We start from the raw sequence: 16,722 nt of genomic DNA, 5'->3' as shown, positions 1-16,722 counted from the left end.
CAGGAGCTCCCTCAGCCCTGGCACAGTTCTGGGCAGCTGGAAATGAACATTTCCCGAAGCAATCCATCACGCCCTGCCCAGTCGCCAGGGTGATGAGGACCACGCCGACAGAATGAAGCATGAGCGGCTTTTGGGTTTGTCGGCAGCTACCGCTTCTTTAATGAACCGCGACTGACAGGAAAAGGCGTCTCAGGCGTGGTTGCCTAGCACCTTCCTTGCAGTGCGCCTGCTTTATTACTATATTTTAATAATGCTGCCTACTCTTAAACTATCACATCTCTAGCAAATGGCTGCATTGCCTCAGCTTTGCAGTGATATTCACCAAAGACAAACTCACACCGATTTTAGGACTACAGGAGGCACAAATAGAAGCCATGTCATGATGTCTTAGACTCAGCAGACCCTAGTTTCTTGAACCTTCTATACTCCAAAGAAAGACCCATTTTCAGAAGGACTGGCGCTGGCCGGCACCAAGGAACATAAACTTTGAAATGGTCTTTATTTATTATTATTATTATTATTGTTGTTGGACTGGAGTGATAGCACAGCGGGCAGGGTGTTTACCTTGCATGCGCCCAACCTGGGCGACCTGGGTTTGATTCCTCTGCCCCTCTCAGAGAACTCAGCAAGCAACTGAGAGTATTTTGCCTGCATAGCAAAGCCTGGCAAGCTCCCCATGACGTACTGGATATGCCAAACACAGTAACAAGTCTCACAATGGAGACGTTACTGGGTCCACTCGAGAAAATCGATGAACAACGGGAGGACAGTGACAGTGATGATGATGATGATGATGATGATGATTGGACTGGAGTGATAGCACAGTGGGTAGGGCGTTTGCCTTGCACGTGACTGATCCAGATTCGATTTCTCACCCCTCTCAGAGAGCCCAGCAAGCTACAAGAGTGTCCCACCTGCATGGCAGAGCCTGGCAAGCTCCCCGTGGCGTATTTGATATGCCACAAACAGTAACAAGTCTCACAATGGAGACGTTACTAGTGTCCACTTGAGAAAATCGATGAACAACAGGAGGACAGTGCTACAGAGTATTATTATTTTGGATCACCATGAGATACACAGTTATTACTGTTCATGGTCAGGTTTCAGTCATACAGTGTTCCAACACCATCCCTCCACCAATGTACATTTTCCACCACCAATATCCCCGGTTTTCCTCCCACTCACCCCCTGCCTGCCTCTATGGCAGACTTTCTCTTTCTCCTGTCTATCTGTCTGTCTGTCTGTCTGTCTGTCTTTCCTATAAGAGTGATTTTGTACGTTCGAGTCCTGGGGCCATGTTGTATCAGTTTAGACTCTGGGGGACAGGAGAGAGAGACTGAGTTGGACTGTCCCATCTGACCGAGCCCAGTGAAAATCCTGGGTAGCAAGACTCAGTGAAGTCTCCTGGTTGACAGCCTTTCCCTGAGTTGCCACGCACCACTGCCTGAACAGTTGTGTCCTACACAACTCCCTTGGGAGGGCACATTTGGGCTCTGGCACCTGGCATCCCCCCTGGACGTGGCCTTGCACCTTCTCCCTTTGCTCTTGGGGACCCTTTCACTGTAATGAGCCACACACATGTTCCAATGAGCCGCAACAACAGTTCCCAGTCCGTGACCCCCCGAATCATTGGTTTTCTCTTTAGGGCTCCCTGTTGGCTCAGGGCACTTTGGTGGGAAGCAATTGAAGAGCTAACTTTGGGGAATCTCGAGAGCAGGAGATTCATATCATGAAAGGGTGGAGCTATAGCTGGAGTGCTCGAAGGTGACATAGGAGGTAAGGAGAAGAGAGGCAGCTTCAAGAGGGCTGCCTGACCCCTCCCCTTCCCCAACCTGCCCCCTCATGCGAAGGATCTAGCACCTGAGCCTGTCCTCTGTGGGGCCTAGCCCAGAAGGGCAGCGATGAGGTACTGTTGTAGACTTACAAATTTTTGTGCTTGGGTTTCAATTATACAATGATCGAGTACCCATCCCTCCACCAGTGCCCATTCACCACCACCACTGATCCCAGTATCCCTCCCACTCCCCATCCCTCCCATCCCACCCTGCGTCTGTGGCGGGGCATTCCCTTTTGTTCTCTCCCTCCTTTTGGGTGCTGTGGTTTGCAAAAGAGGCATTGAGTGGCACTCATGTTCGGTCTATAGTCTACTTTCAGCATGCATCTCCCTTCCTCCCAACACCCTTTATTTGGTGTTCCCTTCTCTATCTGAGCTGCCTTTTCCCCTAGCATGTGTGGCTGGCCTCCAAGTCATGGAGTGAACTTCCTGGTACTTATCTTGGCTATTCTTGGGTATTAGTCTCCTATTTTGTTACTTTATGTTCCCCAGATGAATGCAATCTTTCTATGTCTGTCCCTCTCTTTCTGACTCATTTTGCTTAGCACGATACTTTCCATGTAGTACCACTTGTATGTAAATATCATGACTTGATCTTTTCTAACATCACACCCGGCTCTTAAGGTTGGAAACTCAGGGTCTCTGCATGGAGAGTGGCAGTTGGGGTGATGCCGGAAGGGGAGTCTCTGACCAGACTGGACACGTGGCACTGCCATCTCCTCCCTCCAACTAGCCTCCCAAGGGTCCTTGTCTCTGGGCTCAGCCCCTCCCTGCCGCCTTGGGGGGGTGTCTGCGGGCCCCTGTTCTTCTGTGAAGCTGAGGATGCTGTGTACCCCTGGGTGCCTCAGGAACATGTGAGGGAGGCAGGGCTGAACACTGGGTCTCAGAGGTGCCCACTGGTCTTTCCTCGGGTTTTTTTTTTTTTTGCTTTTTGGGTCACACCTGGTGATGCACCAGGGTTACTCCTGGCTCTACACTCAGTAATTACCCCTGGCGGTACTCAAGGGACCATATAGGATGTTGGGAATTGAACCTGAGTCTGCCGTGTGCAAGGCAAATGCCCTACCCACTGTGCTATCGCTCCAACCCCTCCTCCAGTCTTTGAAGAGACTTCTGGGACTCTGTGCTTGCATCTGCACCCCGAGGAGGGAAGACCGTCCAGGTTGGGAAATCAAGTCACAGAGCAGAATGCATGGAGCACTTGCTCCTGGTGCCTGGTGAAGACCAGAAATGAGGTCACTGGCACCCCAGGCCAGCCTTTGGGTCCCTGGGAGCAGGGGACCTTGGATGTGAAGAAACTGGGTGAAAACTAAGTCCTCTGAGATCTTGAGGTTCAAAACCTGGCAGGGTTTGTAATGGCCTGAGTGTAATGAATGAAGCAAAGCTCAGCTTTCGAGGATCAGCACAGCCTTAAGTGCACAGGTCTGGGGCTCTGGCCACACGCCAGGGGTCCACCAGCCAGGCCAGAGTTGAGTGTCCATGCCAAGAGATGGATGGCATAGATTTTTGTAAAATTATTCTTCCATAAAGCGTCATTTTAAAATTTCACTTTCTCACTCTGCATAAACCTTTAACACTCGCACGATGACTTCCGCTCTTCAGTAAGGAAAGCACACCTGATCCGGCTCGGACATCAGCATACGTGGAACCACCACAGGCCCAGGTGACATGTTCCTTTGTTTAGATGCTTCTTGAGAACTTTGGTTCTCACGGCGTGAACTCCACCAAGTTGGCCAGGGCACACACCACATGCAAACTTTGGTGCTCAACCACTTTGGTATAAAGGTAAACAACTCTATGTCCAGGGGTTCGAGAGCTGAGTGTTGCTGGAAGATGTATTGCTGGACAGTTGACAGGGATGGTATGGCAAATGCTGGACCATTCTGAAGGCTTCTAAGACACTGAGAGGAGAAAACTATGGCATAGATTTCTTATGCTTTGAGGTCCTTGTCCTTTTTCTTAAGGCTAAGCTTATTTCAAGTCTCAGACCCAGCCTTTGTACCCTCTTTGGGCTGATGGGGATGAGTTTGATTCAGGAAAGATGCTTTGGATCCCGACTCCGGCTCTGTCATGATGTCATGTGGGGTAAATTACTGTTCTACCTTGGGTCCAGTTATCTGAAAATGAGGGCATTGGAATAAGTGCTTTGTAAATTCCCGTCTTCTGTTTGTTTTTCTATCTGCTGAGTGAATGAAGTTAAACCAAACACCACTGAAAACCCCTCCTTGCTGTTTCGGTTTCTACTGCAGGTTAGAACCAACACTTTGATCCAGGTGTTACTACAGGGTTAACTTCGGTTGGGTGGAATCTCAGGGATGTATGTCTTTGGTTGGTATTTTTTTTGGGGAAGTCAACACCCCCAAATTTCATAATGTTACCTTTTGTGACTTGGGCTTTAGTTTCAACATGGAGTCCGAAAGCTAAAATATGAACACCAAGACTCCCCCTGGTGACCTGGAACCACTTCCCTGATGATCCATCTGGGTCAATTCTCCTCTCCTTATCAGTTCTGTGTGCAAACTCTCAAAACAGGAACTTTCAAGGAATCAAAGAGAAGAGGACCCAAGGGGTTAACCACCACCAAGACAGGAGAAAAACCCGCCCAGGAAGGAGAGACTACTTCGGTAAATAAACGAATCCATGTTCCAATAAAACTTTATTTGGCCCATTCTGATCAAGTTTAATAAGGTTTAATAAATTTCTTTTTAAAACACAAGGAGTAGTAACAGTTTCTCTGTCAGAACAATCCCGTATGAATTCCTGGTCAAGATCAGCAGCTTGTTCCCCGAAAAAGCAAAGCCACCCTTGAAGGACAGATGGCACATGAGGGCGGTCAGTGTACGTGTCCTTGTCTTTAAAAGAAAACAAACACTACTTATTTACATTTTCCTTGGAAAAATCGGTCAGTGTGATTAATTCGGTTTTTAAATATAGGTTGCTAATGTGTTGCCTGTTTCAATGTACAAATCCTAGTTAGCTGATCGGGTTTAAGGTGCTGTCGAGGTGAGGATGAACACAGCCCAAGACCAGACTGGGCAGTGTGTCGGGGGGAGGGGGTCCCCTGCTCACAGCTGCGCTAGACTTCCGGGCAGGGGGAATCTTTGGGGTTGTCAGGCAGGGAAGGGAAAGAAAGGGCAGAGCATTCCAGGGGACAGTGATGCCTCTGGGTCCACACTGCGCCTGGCCGTGTGAGTGCTTCTCTGTCTGTCTGCTCCAAACTCATTCCAGCCTCCACTAAGATGGGCTGCTGGCTCTGACGCCTTCAATTTGTGGGGTCTCCAGGGCGTTGCCTGGTCCTGAGGGTTCTCGCTGTGGGTACCCCACCTTTCAAATGTTCCTTTCCCAGATATCCTCTGTCCTCATGCCACGCTCTGTAATGCGTTTCTCAGGAGAATTTTCTCTCTTTCTCTCTCTCTCTGTCTCTCTCTGCCAGGGCTACGTGCATGATGGAGACCAAGGGCGGTTCTCATGAAGCGTGAGAGATGGAAGGTGAAATTTCTCTGACACAGATGCCCTGTGATGGGCACCTCGGTGCTCTCCCCCACACGTGTGGATAATGCAGGGCACATGGCAGAGGCGTTGTGGGGGAGGGGAGGTGTGCAGGGGTCATGGGGTTCTTGGAATGGCTGTCTTCAAGCTCACCGTGTGGAGGGTCCCCTCAGGAACTAGGGCTGTGTCTTTGTGTCAGTGCCTGGGTGAGGAAAGTGCATAGGGGTTCTGGGGGGAGACGTATACACAAGGCCTGATGGATGAGCTGGTTGACCCCTAGACCCCCAAGCTGGTCTGAGCTAAAAACCGAGATTTCAGCCCGCGCAGGGGTGAGGCGATTGGGAGGGGGAGGAGGCGAGGCGACTGAGCAGAATTTCAGCACTTTGGAGAAGCCAGGGAAAGGACGCTTAATGACAAGGGGGAAAGAAACGGGGGTCTGTTTCCAAGCCGGGGAGCCAGTGGGCTTTGCAGTGAATGAAAGACTGTTGGATGTGTCCGGGTGGACAGGAAGGAAACATCCTGGGCGTTGTTCCCTAATGGCCAGAACCTCAGGGCGGGGAGGTGTGAGATGGGGAGAGAGTGGCTGGGGGGGACCCCAGGAGTCTGAGTTTCAAGGTGAGCCCCCCACCTTGGCCTCGTCACACCCTCTGTCCCCACCTGTCATTTCAGGCTAGTGCACACTTAGATGGCTTCAGACATTAACCACTGGGCTTCCCCTGCACCCGGCCAAGCTGCTTGGGCCGGCAAACCGCACCCACACCCCATCCTTCCCTGCGCACCCCAAACTGCAGAGGCAGCCTCTTCGCTGGGCAAGTGACCCATGCCACTCCGCTCCCCCAACTAGGCTCCTGTTCAGACTCGCTCCCAGAGGTTAAAGGCTAGTTATTAAGGCAGTTTAAGAAATGGACAGTCCCCTCTGGCTCCTGCGACGCTTCCTACGCTTCTGCTAAGCTAGGGTGGCCAGAGACGGGGAGGAAGGGGTGGTGGAGGGGCCAGGGAGGCGTCCCCTGCCGCCCAGGTGGACTCCGGCTGGCTGGCTGGCTGGCTGGCGGGGGGAGGGGGCGCGGGTCCCCTGGGCCCTCACCACCTTTCTTTGGAGAAGGCCTCGGCCTGCACCAGGTCGCCGGGGTGCTCGGTGATGCAGGCGCCATTGAGGTCGCCCAGCTTATTGTCCGGCAGGTCCTCGGGCTTGGTGCAAAGCTTCAGGGCGCGGGAGATGAACACGTCCAGGTCGAACTGGGGGCTGGCGCTGCCGTCCGCGGGGGCCAGGCGGCCGGGCGGGGAGGCCGGGAGGCGGGGCTCGGGGGCGTCGGGGGGCGGGCTGGCGAGCTCGGGGCCGCCCTGCGTGCTCTGCACCCACTGCGCGATCTCCAGGAAGAGGCTGGCCGGCTCGTCCTGGCCCTGCGCGCGCGGCCCGGGCTCGGTCCCCGCCGCTGCCGCTGCCGCCGCCGCTGCCGCCGCTGCCGCCGCCGCCGCCGCCGTCGTCTGCTTCCAGTGCGACAGGTCCAGGATGAGCTTGGGCTCCGAGTAGTGGTGCGGCTTGCTGTCGCGCCACAGCAGCTTGTCCAGGTAGGACGGCGAGCCCACCTTGTAGTCGCACGAGCGCTCCATGGACGGGTGCGACTGCTCCAGGAAGCGCTCGGAGCTGCTGTGCGAGTCCTTGCGCGGGTCCACCTGCACGTCCTCGGCCAGCGGCCCCGAGCCTGCCCGCGGGTCGCGCTGCCCCTCGCTGGCGTCGGGGCACCGGTCGGGCCGCCACTCCAGGTCCGACGACAGGCTCACGGGGTACCTGCGTGGGGACAGAAGGGATGGGGTTGGCCTTCTGCTCACTGCCCATCCCTCCTACCACCACCAGGAGGGCGCTCGCGGGGGATGGAAGGTGTGCGACCCCTTTCCTGGGGCCAACGAGTCGGCACCCCGCTGCTTTGCCACCCAGCAGCCAGCGAGTACCCTGCCGGTATCATGCTTGTTTGGGGCGGGGGTTGGGGAGGAGTCACACCCTTGCAATGCTCAGGGGTGTGACTTTTAGCTCTGCACTCAGGATTCACTCCAGCAGTGCTCCGGGGACTATATGGGATATTGGGGATTAAACCCCCACCAGCTTCGTGCCCTACCTGTGCTATTATAGCTCTGGTTCCCCTGACAATATTTTTTTGAGCTCATACTATGTGCCAGACCAACTCCAGGCACCAGCAGACCACCACAGCAACAAAACAGCAAAATCCCTCCCTCGTGAAACTTGCTTTAAATCTTTTTGTGTTTTCCTTTTTCAGGTTTTGGTTTGGGGGTCATACCTGGCTATGCTCAGGAATCACTCCTGTTTCTGGGCTCCGTGGACCATACAGGGGAGCCAGGATCAAGGCAGGGTGGTCCGTGAGCAAGGCAAGTGCCTTAACCCCTGCACTGTTCCTCCCACCTGCCTGGGTAGTTTTTGCCTCACAGGTAGTGTTGGAGAGTGTGTGTGCTGGGGGTGGGCGGGGGTCACTCCGAGATGCTTGGAGGCCCATGCAGTGCTGGGCAGCAAACCTGGGGCTCCCGCATGCAAGAGCATCCTCTCCAGCCCCCTTTGTGACCTGTGGAAGGTCCTTTCTAGTGGACCCACCACACAGTGCTCTATGTGCGTGAGTCACCCGGGGTCTTTGCCGAGCTGCAGCCTGAACCCAGGAGCATGCTGGCCCCAGGCCCCGTGCTGACTCAGGAGGTCCAGTTAGAACCCTGTATCTGGTGGCTTTCAAGCCTATGGGTCATCTCCAGGGGGAGTCGAGGCTGGGATCGGGGCTGAGGGCCTGGCTGGGCTGCAGTGCCCTACGGGGCAGTGGGTACTACTGAGGCACACACCCTCAGGAGAGGTCACAGAAATAGAGATTCTACCCAGGGATGATGAGACCAGCTAACCACAGGCAAGGGAAGGACAGGAGGGCCATGGGGAGGTGGGCAGGGGGCAGCGAGGAGGCAGGTGGGTGGGGAGGCAGGGAAGAGGCAGGAAGGGCAGAGGTGGGGAGAGGGAAGGGGGCAGGCAGCGGGCAGGAGCAGTGGAGCAGGGAATCAGGGAGGCAGGGGATAGAGGGCAAGGGGGATGGAGAGAGGGTAGGATGCAGGGCCAAGGGGGGCAGGTAAGTTGGGGCGGGGTAGGCCGGCAGGGAGCAGGCGAAATCCAAGCAGACAGACAGGTGAGGTGAGGAAGCAGGCAGGGGACAGGTGAGGTCGGGGGAGGCGTGCAGGCAGCAGATGGGCCGGGGAAGGCAGACAGGCGGGCAGGCAGCCAGCCAGGCGCCAGGACTGTGCCCTTTCTCCTGGTGCCAGGTGCCTGACTCAGAGTCACAGCAGGGAGCCGGGAGCAGCCAGGAGCAGACACGGCCTCCTGCGCACACAGGAGAAACGGACCCTCCAAGGGTGGGTGGGTTGGCTGCAGGAGGGGCTGTGCACAGGATGTGGTTTGTGGGGGGTGGCACAGCCCTGCCCCTCCTGCTCTCAGGAGTGAGCCCACCCCCGGGCACAGCTTTCAGGTTTCTGGGAGAAAGGAACACACAATAGTGCCTGGTGGCCACCGGCCAAGGGCAAATGTGTTTAGGGCCAGTGATGAGGGCATGTGTGCTCAGAGGTGAGGGGGTACCGAGCCACAGGGCTGACCCCTGTCACCCTCCTCCCTCAGGTCGTTGTGATGAGAAAGGTGCCCGGGGTTAGAAGGCTCAGCGTTGCTCTGGTCACACCTGGTTGCTGACACCAACTCTGTGTCCAAGCTCAGGCCAAACTTGCTGAACCAATACCCCAGGCACCCGGATACGATGGGGTGAAGGAGGAGGGGGCACAGTTCCAGGCACACAGAGTGGCAGAGGGGTCTTCCTCTCTCTTTGTTGCCAACTGCAGCTAACGCAGATGACAACAACCCACGTGCCAACGAACCACTCCCAAAATAGCCACGCTGCCCGGCTCTCCCTCTGCCTCCTTCATCTGAAACCTGTCATCGTCCCATGACGGGAGAGGAGACACTGCATCATCTGTCCCTTATGTAAGCTGCCGTCGCATTTCCCACCACAGCAGGGCTCCTGCTGGGTCCCCGAGAGCCCTGGGCTGCTAAACCCCACCAAGCCTGCTTCTAAACTGAGCCACTCCCAGGCTCCTCCTAGGACGAGCAGACGGCGATGTCCATGTGCTGACTTCAGGACAGGAAGGGACCTGAGAGTTCATGAGAGCCCCCGAGAAGTCAGGACTCAATACTGCTTCTGGCTGATCTCCGAGAGAGATGTCAGGGTGCAGGCAGAAGGGTGCAGAGTCCAGACCCGGCTATGCAGCTTTCTGCATCCTGGGGTTGCGTGACCGTGGATGCAGGTTGGGGATGCCAGGGACCAGCTGTAGGACCCCACTCCAATCTCGAACCTTCTGTGCTGCTGCTGCTTGCTCCACGGCGAGTGGTCTCAGGAGCCACAGACACAAGCACCTCACAGAGATGCTTCCTGGCCAGTTTGGCTTCCTTTCTATTCCTTCCTTTTGTTTTCTGGGTTCAGGGACACCCCCAGTGGTGTTCAGGGTTTACTCCTGGCTCTGTGCTCAGGAATCACTCCTAGTGGGATTTGAGGAAACTTACACAGTGCTGGGGAATCAAACCAGTGATGCTGGGGATTGAACCGGTAATGGAACAAGTGCACGGCAAGCGCCTCCCAGCTGTACTCACTCTCCTGGTCCCTCGGCTTTATTTCTTGCCAGGCATTGTTGCGGGCTGCCTTTCCAAGGTCAAAATGTCATTCGGCTAGATTGGTCCTGCTCAGGGGTCCTGATTAAATGCTGGGCCCATACTGGGTCAACCCTGTATGTGGCAACACTGGGATGCTGGAGAGCCCATGGGAGGTGGGATGGCACAGAGGAACCCCCTCTCTATCCCCCACAGTAGGACATGCCAGTTCATGTGCTGGGATGGGGGGGGGGCATCTGGAACAGGAAAGACAGAGAAGGGAGACTGCAGAGTTGCCGGGAGCACCCCTGGGGCTATGCAATTTAGGAGGTGGCAGGAAGTCCAAAGGGCCTGGGGAGGTGAGGGCGCACATCCTGAGACAGCGCCAGGAGTCCCGACGCACCTGTCCCAGTTGGAGAGCTGGCTCTGGTTGGCTGCCATCAGCAGGATGTCATCGATCTCGTCCTCGATGCGGAAGGGGTGCTGCGAGGTGGGCTCATCCTCGGGGCACGAGTATGGGCTCAAGTAGGGGTGCTGCAGCCCCATCTCAGCAGTCAGGCGGTCCATGGGGTTAAAGGTCAGGATCTTCTCCAGGAAGTCAATGGCTGTGGGGAGCAAAGCAGAGCCTGCAGTCACTCGCTGGGCCTGAGACAGCCCAGCCAGTGCCAGCCCCAGGGCGCGCCTGTGTGTGTGTGATTTTCTTTCTTGTGATGCTTCCTTACCTCCAGGGACAGTTCTGCAGGGGGTTGCTTCTCAGACCTCAAAAGTGAGGGAACTAGAGAAACGTTTTATTTATTTATTTATTTATTTTGGGTCACATCTGGCGATGCACAGGGGTTACTCCTGGCTCTGAACTCAGGAATTATCCCTGGCAGTGCTCAGGGGACCATATGGGATGCTGGGAATCGAACCTGGGTTGGCCGAGTGCAAGGCAAATGCCCTACCCGCTGTGCTATCGCTCCAGTCCTAGAGAAACGTTTTAAACTTTTTCAGTTTATTAGAATGTAATGGCCTACAGAGAAAATTTAAGTAGAGACACTTAAGTCAGAATGTGCAGATTCCCTTCCTGTTACCAGTCATTCAGGAGTTTTACCAAGGCCACGTACTACTTTCTTTTCGAACTTATCTTTTCTCCTACTACATTTTATAGAGTCCCCTCCCCACACACACACACTCCGCCAAATTCATATAACCTCCCCAAACTTGGTAAATGATCTTTTGTCAGGTGATTTTATTTGGAAATAAGGCCAATATAGATGTAATTATTGAAGTTAAGATGAGGTCATATTGGCATAAGGTCCAAGAAGGACCCAAATCCTTGGTACAGTACAGCCATGTCCTTGTAAGAAGAGAGGAAATGAGATGCAGACACAGAGCCACACAGAGAGAATTCCATGGGATAGTTGAAATGGGAACAGGAGTCATGTGACTCAAAGCAAGAATGCACACCAAGGATCACAAGCAGCATCGGCTAAGAAACTGGCCTGAACATCGATTCTCTATACTTTTGTCTGTTATCAGGTGCTAAATTTGTTTCCAGATTCTGGCTATTGTGAATAGTGCTGCAATGAATACAGAAGTTATGGCACATCTACACAATGGAATACTACACGGCTGTTAGGGAAAATGAGGTCATGAAATTTCCCTATAAATAGATGGACTTGGAGAGTATTATACTGAGTGAAATGAGACAGAAGGAGAGGGACAGATATAGAATGACTGCATTTATTTAAAATGCAAAAACTTAAAAAAACCCAACCCAGTATGAAACCAATATCCAAGTTCAGGGAAAACGGACCAGGAGGACTGGCCAGTGGTTGTGAATTACAACAAGGGCGTGGGGGATGGAGGGTAGTTTAGGTAGAGGAGGGTTCATTAGGACAATACTAGTTGGAAATGATCGCTCTGGACAAGAACTGAGTTGAAAGTAGGTAAAGGGATATAGATGATAAGATATCAGCATCTGTATTGCAAACCATAATGCCTAAAATGAGATAGGGAGAGAGAAAAAGAGAGAGAAGAGAGGTATCTGCCGTGTAGGCAGGCTGGGTCGGGGGTGGCTTGAAGGGGTGGGAGGGAAACTGGGGACACTGGTGCTGGGAAATCACACTGGTGGAGAGGGATGGGTGTTGGAACATTGTATGACTGAGATGTAATCATGAACAATTTTAGAATGCTCTATCTCATGGTGATTCAATAAAAATAAATAAATAAACAAAATAAAATAAAAAGAAGAAACTGGCTTTAACAGGCTCTCACTGAGTTTGATGCTTGCTGCTTGCTATCAGGCTTCTGAACAGTGGAAGAATAAAAATCTGTTGTTAAAGAAAAAAAAAAGTGAGGCGACATCCAGAGGGGTCAGTGACTTATTTGAGGTCTCGATGGCTGGAGGAGGTCTGGGAACTCTGCCTGAGGTTAGATTCCTCCAGAGACAAGAACTGAGGGTGGAGCTGGTTCCTGTAATAGTATCTCTGGAGCACTTGTCAGGGAGCAGGGAAGATGCCCAACAGAGGGGCCCCAGGGATGGCTCGGAGCACAAACTCCTGCCTTGCAAGAGTGAGGCTGTGAGTTCAATGCCTGCTGCCACCCATAATGCACCAAGCACAGTCTAGGCGATTCTGCTTTCTGGAGCACCTGGAGCTATGACAGAACCTGTGATATACGGCACACTGCCAGGAATGCAAGCCTCAGGGACTACCCTACCGTGCACACCCAATGAGCACTGCAAAACAGCGAAATGAGTACAGCCCCCAGCCGGTATGTGACCCCCATCTCCCAGCATGTGCTGCAACCAAGATGTGTCTGAGCCCTGGTCAGTGCAACAACAAGAGCAGGGAAGAAGGAATAAAGAAGATGGGATAGTACAGAAGAGAGAGAGAGAATACAGTGGGAGGGCACTTGCCTTCCATGTGACCGACCCTGGTTTGATCCCCAGTACCCCTGAGCCTGCAGGACTGATCTCTGAGTGCAGAGCCAGGAGTAATCCCTGAGCTCCGCTGAGTGCTGCCCCCCACCCCATAATTAATTAATTAAAGAGATGCCGAAGATGTTGTTAAAGGGGGTGGTGGGCTCTGTTCCACTGGGGTCCACCAGGAGGCAGCATGGAGCAAGTCGCGGAGGTGGTTCTGTGGGGTGTGCAGGGCGCTGGGGTGACTCCCTCCACTCCCACATCACAATCTGAGTGATGCTGGTGTATGTGGGTGGGGCACCTGCTCCTTCCAGGAGCAGGATATGTCTGCAGCAGGCACCCCTTCTTGGGGAGAGGGGGTGCCTGGCCGCCGCGTGCTCCTGAGTCCTGAACTCCATCTGCTCCAGGTGTTCCCTGGGGGTTGATCAGGATATTTCCCAAGCACGCTGAAAGCCCCAGCCTTGGCTGAGTCAGGCAGGAACCGTCAATGGCCAGGTGGAGGGGTGGTTCCAGGCAGCTGGAACGTGGTGGCAGGAAGGACACAGCGAGACAGGAAGGGATGCCGGTCAGTGTCTGTGGCCACCACATCCATCCACGTCCAGATTTCAGCAGTCAGGGGCCTCTGTGTGGGCACTGGCCGAGCATTTGAGAAACACCTTCCTGAAGGGGGATCCCGCAAGAGTGAGGTCAGCCCCGAGCAATCCCAGGGTGAGGGCTAGCCTGGAGCTTTATTGCCCCTCAGCCCTAGATAGTCAGTCCAGACAGCCTGTGCGGGAGTGGGTAGCAGCTGAGGCCAGGCCCAGGCTGCTGTCCCTGCCCGGGGACTCAGAGGAAGCCTCCCCCTACCCCTCGCACCAGCTATGGATCTCAACATGAAAATTCATCCATGATTCAAGAAATCGATGGACTCTGAAGGTCACGGGCCTCCCAGGACAAGGCGGCGCTGCTCTGCAATCCTAGACCAGATCAGCCGAGCCGCAGTAATTCTAATCCCCACCCTCAAAGCTCTGAAGCTCCAAAGGCTCCGGGGTAGGGGCTTGGGGGTGAGGTATCCAGGACTCCAGTGGCTCAACCTCCCGGGCTGGGCTGGGAGTCCGCGGTAGACTCAGCACAGTGCCTGTATGCTGACCGCTTCCCTTGGACTTCACCTATTTCTCTGGGCCTTCTGATGCGAAGCCGAGAGCATGGACACACTAAACACGGGCACACCTCCGTGAAATCCTGCGAACCCTGGAGTTTAAACTGACCACTGTTGTGACTGACACCCCAGAGGTGGGTGCCACGTTTCTGGAGAGCAAGGTCCCTTTTCCCACCTGACCTGGCCTCCTCTAGCCAGTACCCACACCAGTAGGCAGAAGACCTTCCTAGTACCAAGCCTGTATCTGCCCCCGTTACCTGCCACCCTGAGCCTGCTTTAGCCCTCTGGGGTCCCCCCCATATCACATGCACTCTCCTCCAAGGGATTGGCACTCTGAGACCCCCTCAGTCTGCTGCAAAGCTGGCTGGCTGAGGGAGATGTAGCCATACTGCTGAGACAGTAAGTAGGGGTAGAAGGGATGAGTGTCCCCTGACTTCCAGGCCTCATGCACAAAAACCTCCTGCAAGAATCTGCTTTGCCTTCCCCTGACTGTGGTTGGCAGCTGGTGCCCAGGGTGCCCATATGAGGCGGTGGAAGGACCATCTGACAGCCTGGGCCCATGGCAGAGCCCAGAAAGTGTCTGTACTCTGGCCTTGAGGTGGGCACTGACCCCACTGTCAGCTGAGAGGGTTTAGCTTCTTGGCTGTAGCATGAAATTCCCTCAGTTCAGACTCTGGGCAATTCTCCCCACTACACACACACACACACACACACACACACACACACACACACACACACACACACACACACACACACACACTCCCTTTCTCAGCTCCATCAACCCCTCTAGGTGCTCTTAGGCATTGCTAATGCCACCAGGCTTCTGTCCTCTCTTGTTACCTCCTGGAAGCCAGTGGATTCCAAGCAGAACCTCTCTGGGTCCCTGGGGTTCTGAAAAATATTAATGGACTCAGTATTCATTTCACTTTCTCTGCTGCAGCCGGGAGGTTGCGGGGAGGGGAAGCTGGACCCCAGGGTCTGGTCAGCAGCTCCTGATGGATGGAGGAGGACGAATTCAGGCTCAGGAAGAGAAGACTGTGTCTTCCCCACTTCCCTGCAGCGGGTAGGGCCCCTCCCCCAAACAGCAGGGCATGGAGACCAAAGTGACGAGTGTTCCGTTGGCCCCGCCTGTCTGCTTTTGGACTATGTGATGTACAGAAAATGTCTTAACCATTTCTGTCCACTGAGAATTTGGGTCTCCCTGACAATGGGCAGACTCAATATCCCCTAATCTTGGGGTTTTGGAAGGAGCCTGGGGCAAGGCGAGGCCCTGAGTGGATGGGACTCCTGCATCCTCTTCCTGGGGTATTCACTCATGACACCGCCCCTGGGTTCTGGGACTGTTAGACCCCCATGGTCATAGTGCAAATGGTGAACAGAAGATGGCAAACAGCTGCCCAAGGTCACACCCAAGGTCAAACAGATCTTTGCTGTGCAGCTAGACTGAGCCTGGACCTGGCTTTGAGGATAAAGTCTGTGGCCTCCGTCCTTCTGAGGGGAAGAATGAAGAATGACAGAAGAAGGCAGGCGAGAAAATGAGGAAGAGGAGAAGAAGAAAAGACCAGGATGAGCTATGGGGGAGGGCGTTTAGGAATGGTGACTTTGAGGATTGTTAATGGGCCTGAGTCCAGGGGTCTGGATGCAGCGTGGACAGTGCCCTCTGCTGCCCTGCCTCGGGCCCTGCTTGGCGCCCACGGTCAGCTACCTTCATTGTCCACCTCGGGCAGCAGCTTGCGCAGGGGCCGCTTCACCTCCCAGGTGCTGCTGACGAAGCAGGGCATGACCCGCAGCAGCTCGTCCTTGTCCTCCTCCCGGATCACGGGGATGGTCTCCAGGATGAGCTGCATCTGCTCCAGCTCGTGGGCCCCTGGAAGGCAAAGCCAGAGGTGAGGTCAGGGCCAGGCCAGGGCACTGAGGGAGGTAGGGGGTGGGGGGTGTGATGTTGGGTAAGTCATCTGGGGCTGCATGAGCAGTACTGGATAGGGGGCAGTGAGGAACAGCACTGGGTGGGGAGCTGAAGGCTGGGCTGGGCTGTTGGCTTTGCCACGCATGTGCTGTGTGACAGTGAGCAGACTGCTCTCTTGCTCTGGGTGTGGCTTTTTCAAATGTCTGCCCAGGAATGGGTCCATTGGCTCCAGATGGATTGGCCAGCAGGGAGGAGATGGGCACAGCCCAGAGAGAGCATCATTCTCTCGTTCATTCAGCAAAGTAATTGATGGGGAGTGGGGGGAGGGGGTAACATTCTATGGTACTTGGGGTTTGCTCCCAGTGGTGCTTGGAGGACCATGTGGTGTTGGGGATGGAATCAGGGTCAATTGCATGCAAGGCAAGTGCCTGGGCAATCTCTCCAGCCCCCAGAATCCCTCTGATTGAATATCACTTCCCTGTCAGCCCCTTCTGCTGTGTGCTCAGGTCAACGTTGTCTCCTGGTTCTGCCCCTTGGAGGCCCTTGGGATGCTTTAAATTCCAAATCCAAAGCACCAACATCTGCCCGAACGGGGTCCTCTTGGCCTCTGCTGGCAGGGCCCTCATAGAGAGGCCGTCTTGGGATTGGGGAAGCCCTTTGGACGGCTCACCCCCATCCTAGTGAGAACTCCAGTGTCAGGAAGAGTAGGAGAAAGGGGCTGAAATGGAGGCTGGGGAGGGGTCCCTCTCCAAGACTGAAAACACATGGTTACTCAATT

General features: G+C 54.5%; 1 protein-coding gene across 2 annotated transcripts in view; it reads right to left on the bottom strand.

Moving 5' to 3' along the window:
- Nucleotides 1–4,471: 4,471 nt before the first annotated feature.
- Nucleotides 4,472–16,722, bottom strand: part of MAPK4 (mitogen-activated protein kinase 4) — a 141,662-nt gene continuing 129,411 nt past the window's right edge. For both annotated transcript variants that reach the window (XM_056138027.1, XM_056138028.1), the window contains 3 exons: nucleotides 15,744–15,905; nucleotides 10,396–10,597; nucleotides 4,472–7,112 (listed from right to left, as the gene is read on the bottom strand). In XM_056138027.1, coding sequence (XP_055994002.1) covers nucleotides 6,404–7,112; nucleotides 10,396–10,597; nucleotides 15,744–15,905 — 1,073 coding nt within the window. In that variant the 3' untranslated portion in view covers nucleotides 4,472–6,403. The remainder of the gene's footprint in view (nucleotides 7,113–10,395; nucleotides 10,598–15,743; nucleotides 15,906–16,722) is intronic.

This window comes from Sorex fumeus, unplaced genomic scaffold, assembly GCF_029834395.1.
Source record: "Sorex fumeus unplaced genomic scaffold, SorFum_2.1 ptg000128l, whole genome shotgun sequence".
Taxonomy (NCBI): Eukaryota; Metazoa; Chordata; class Mammalia; order Eulipotyphla; family Soricidae; genus Sorex; species Sorex fumeus.
This window is presented reverse-complemented; position numbering and strand designations above follow the sequence as displayed.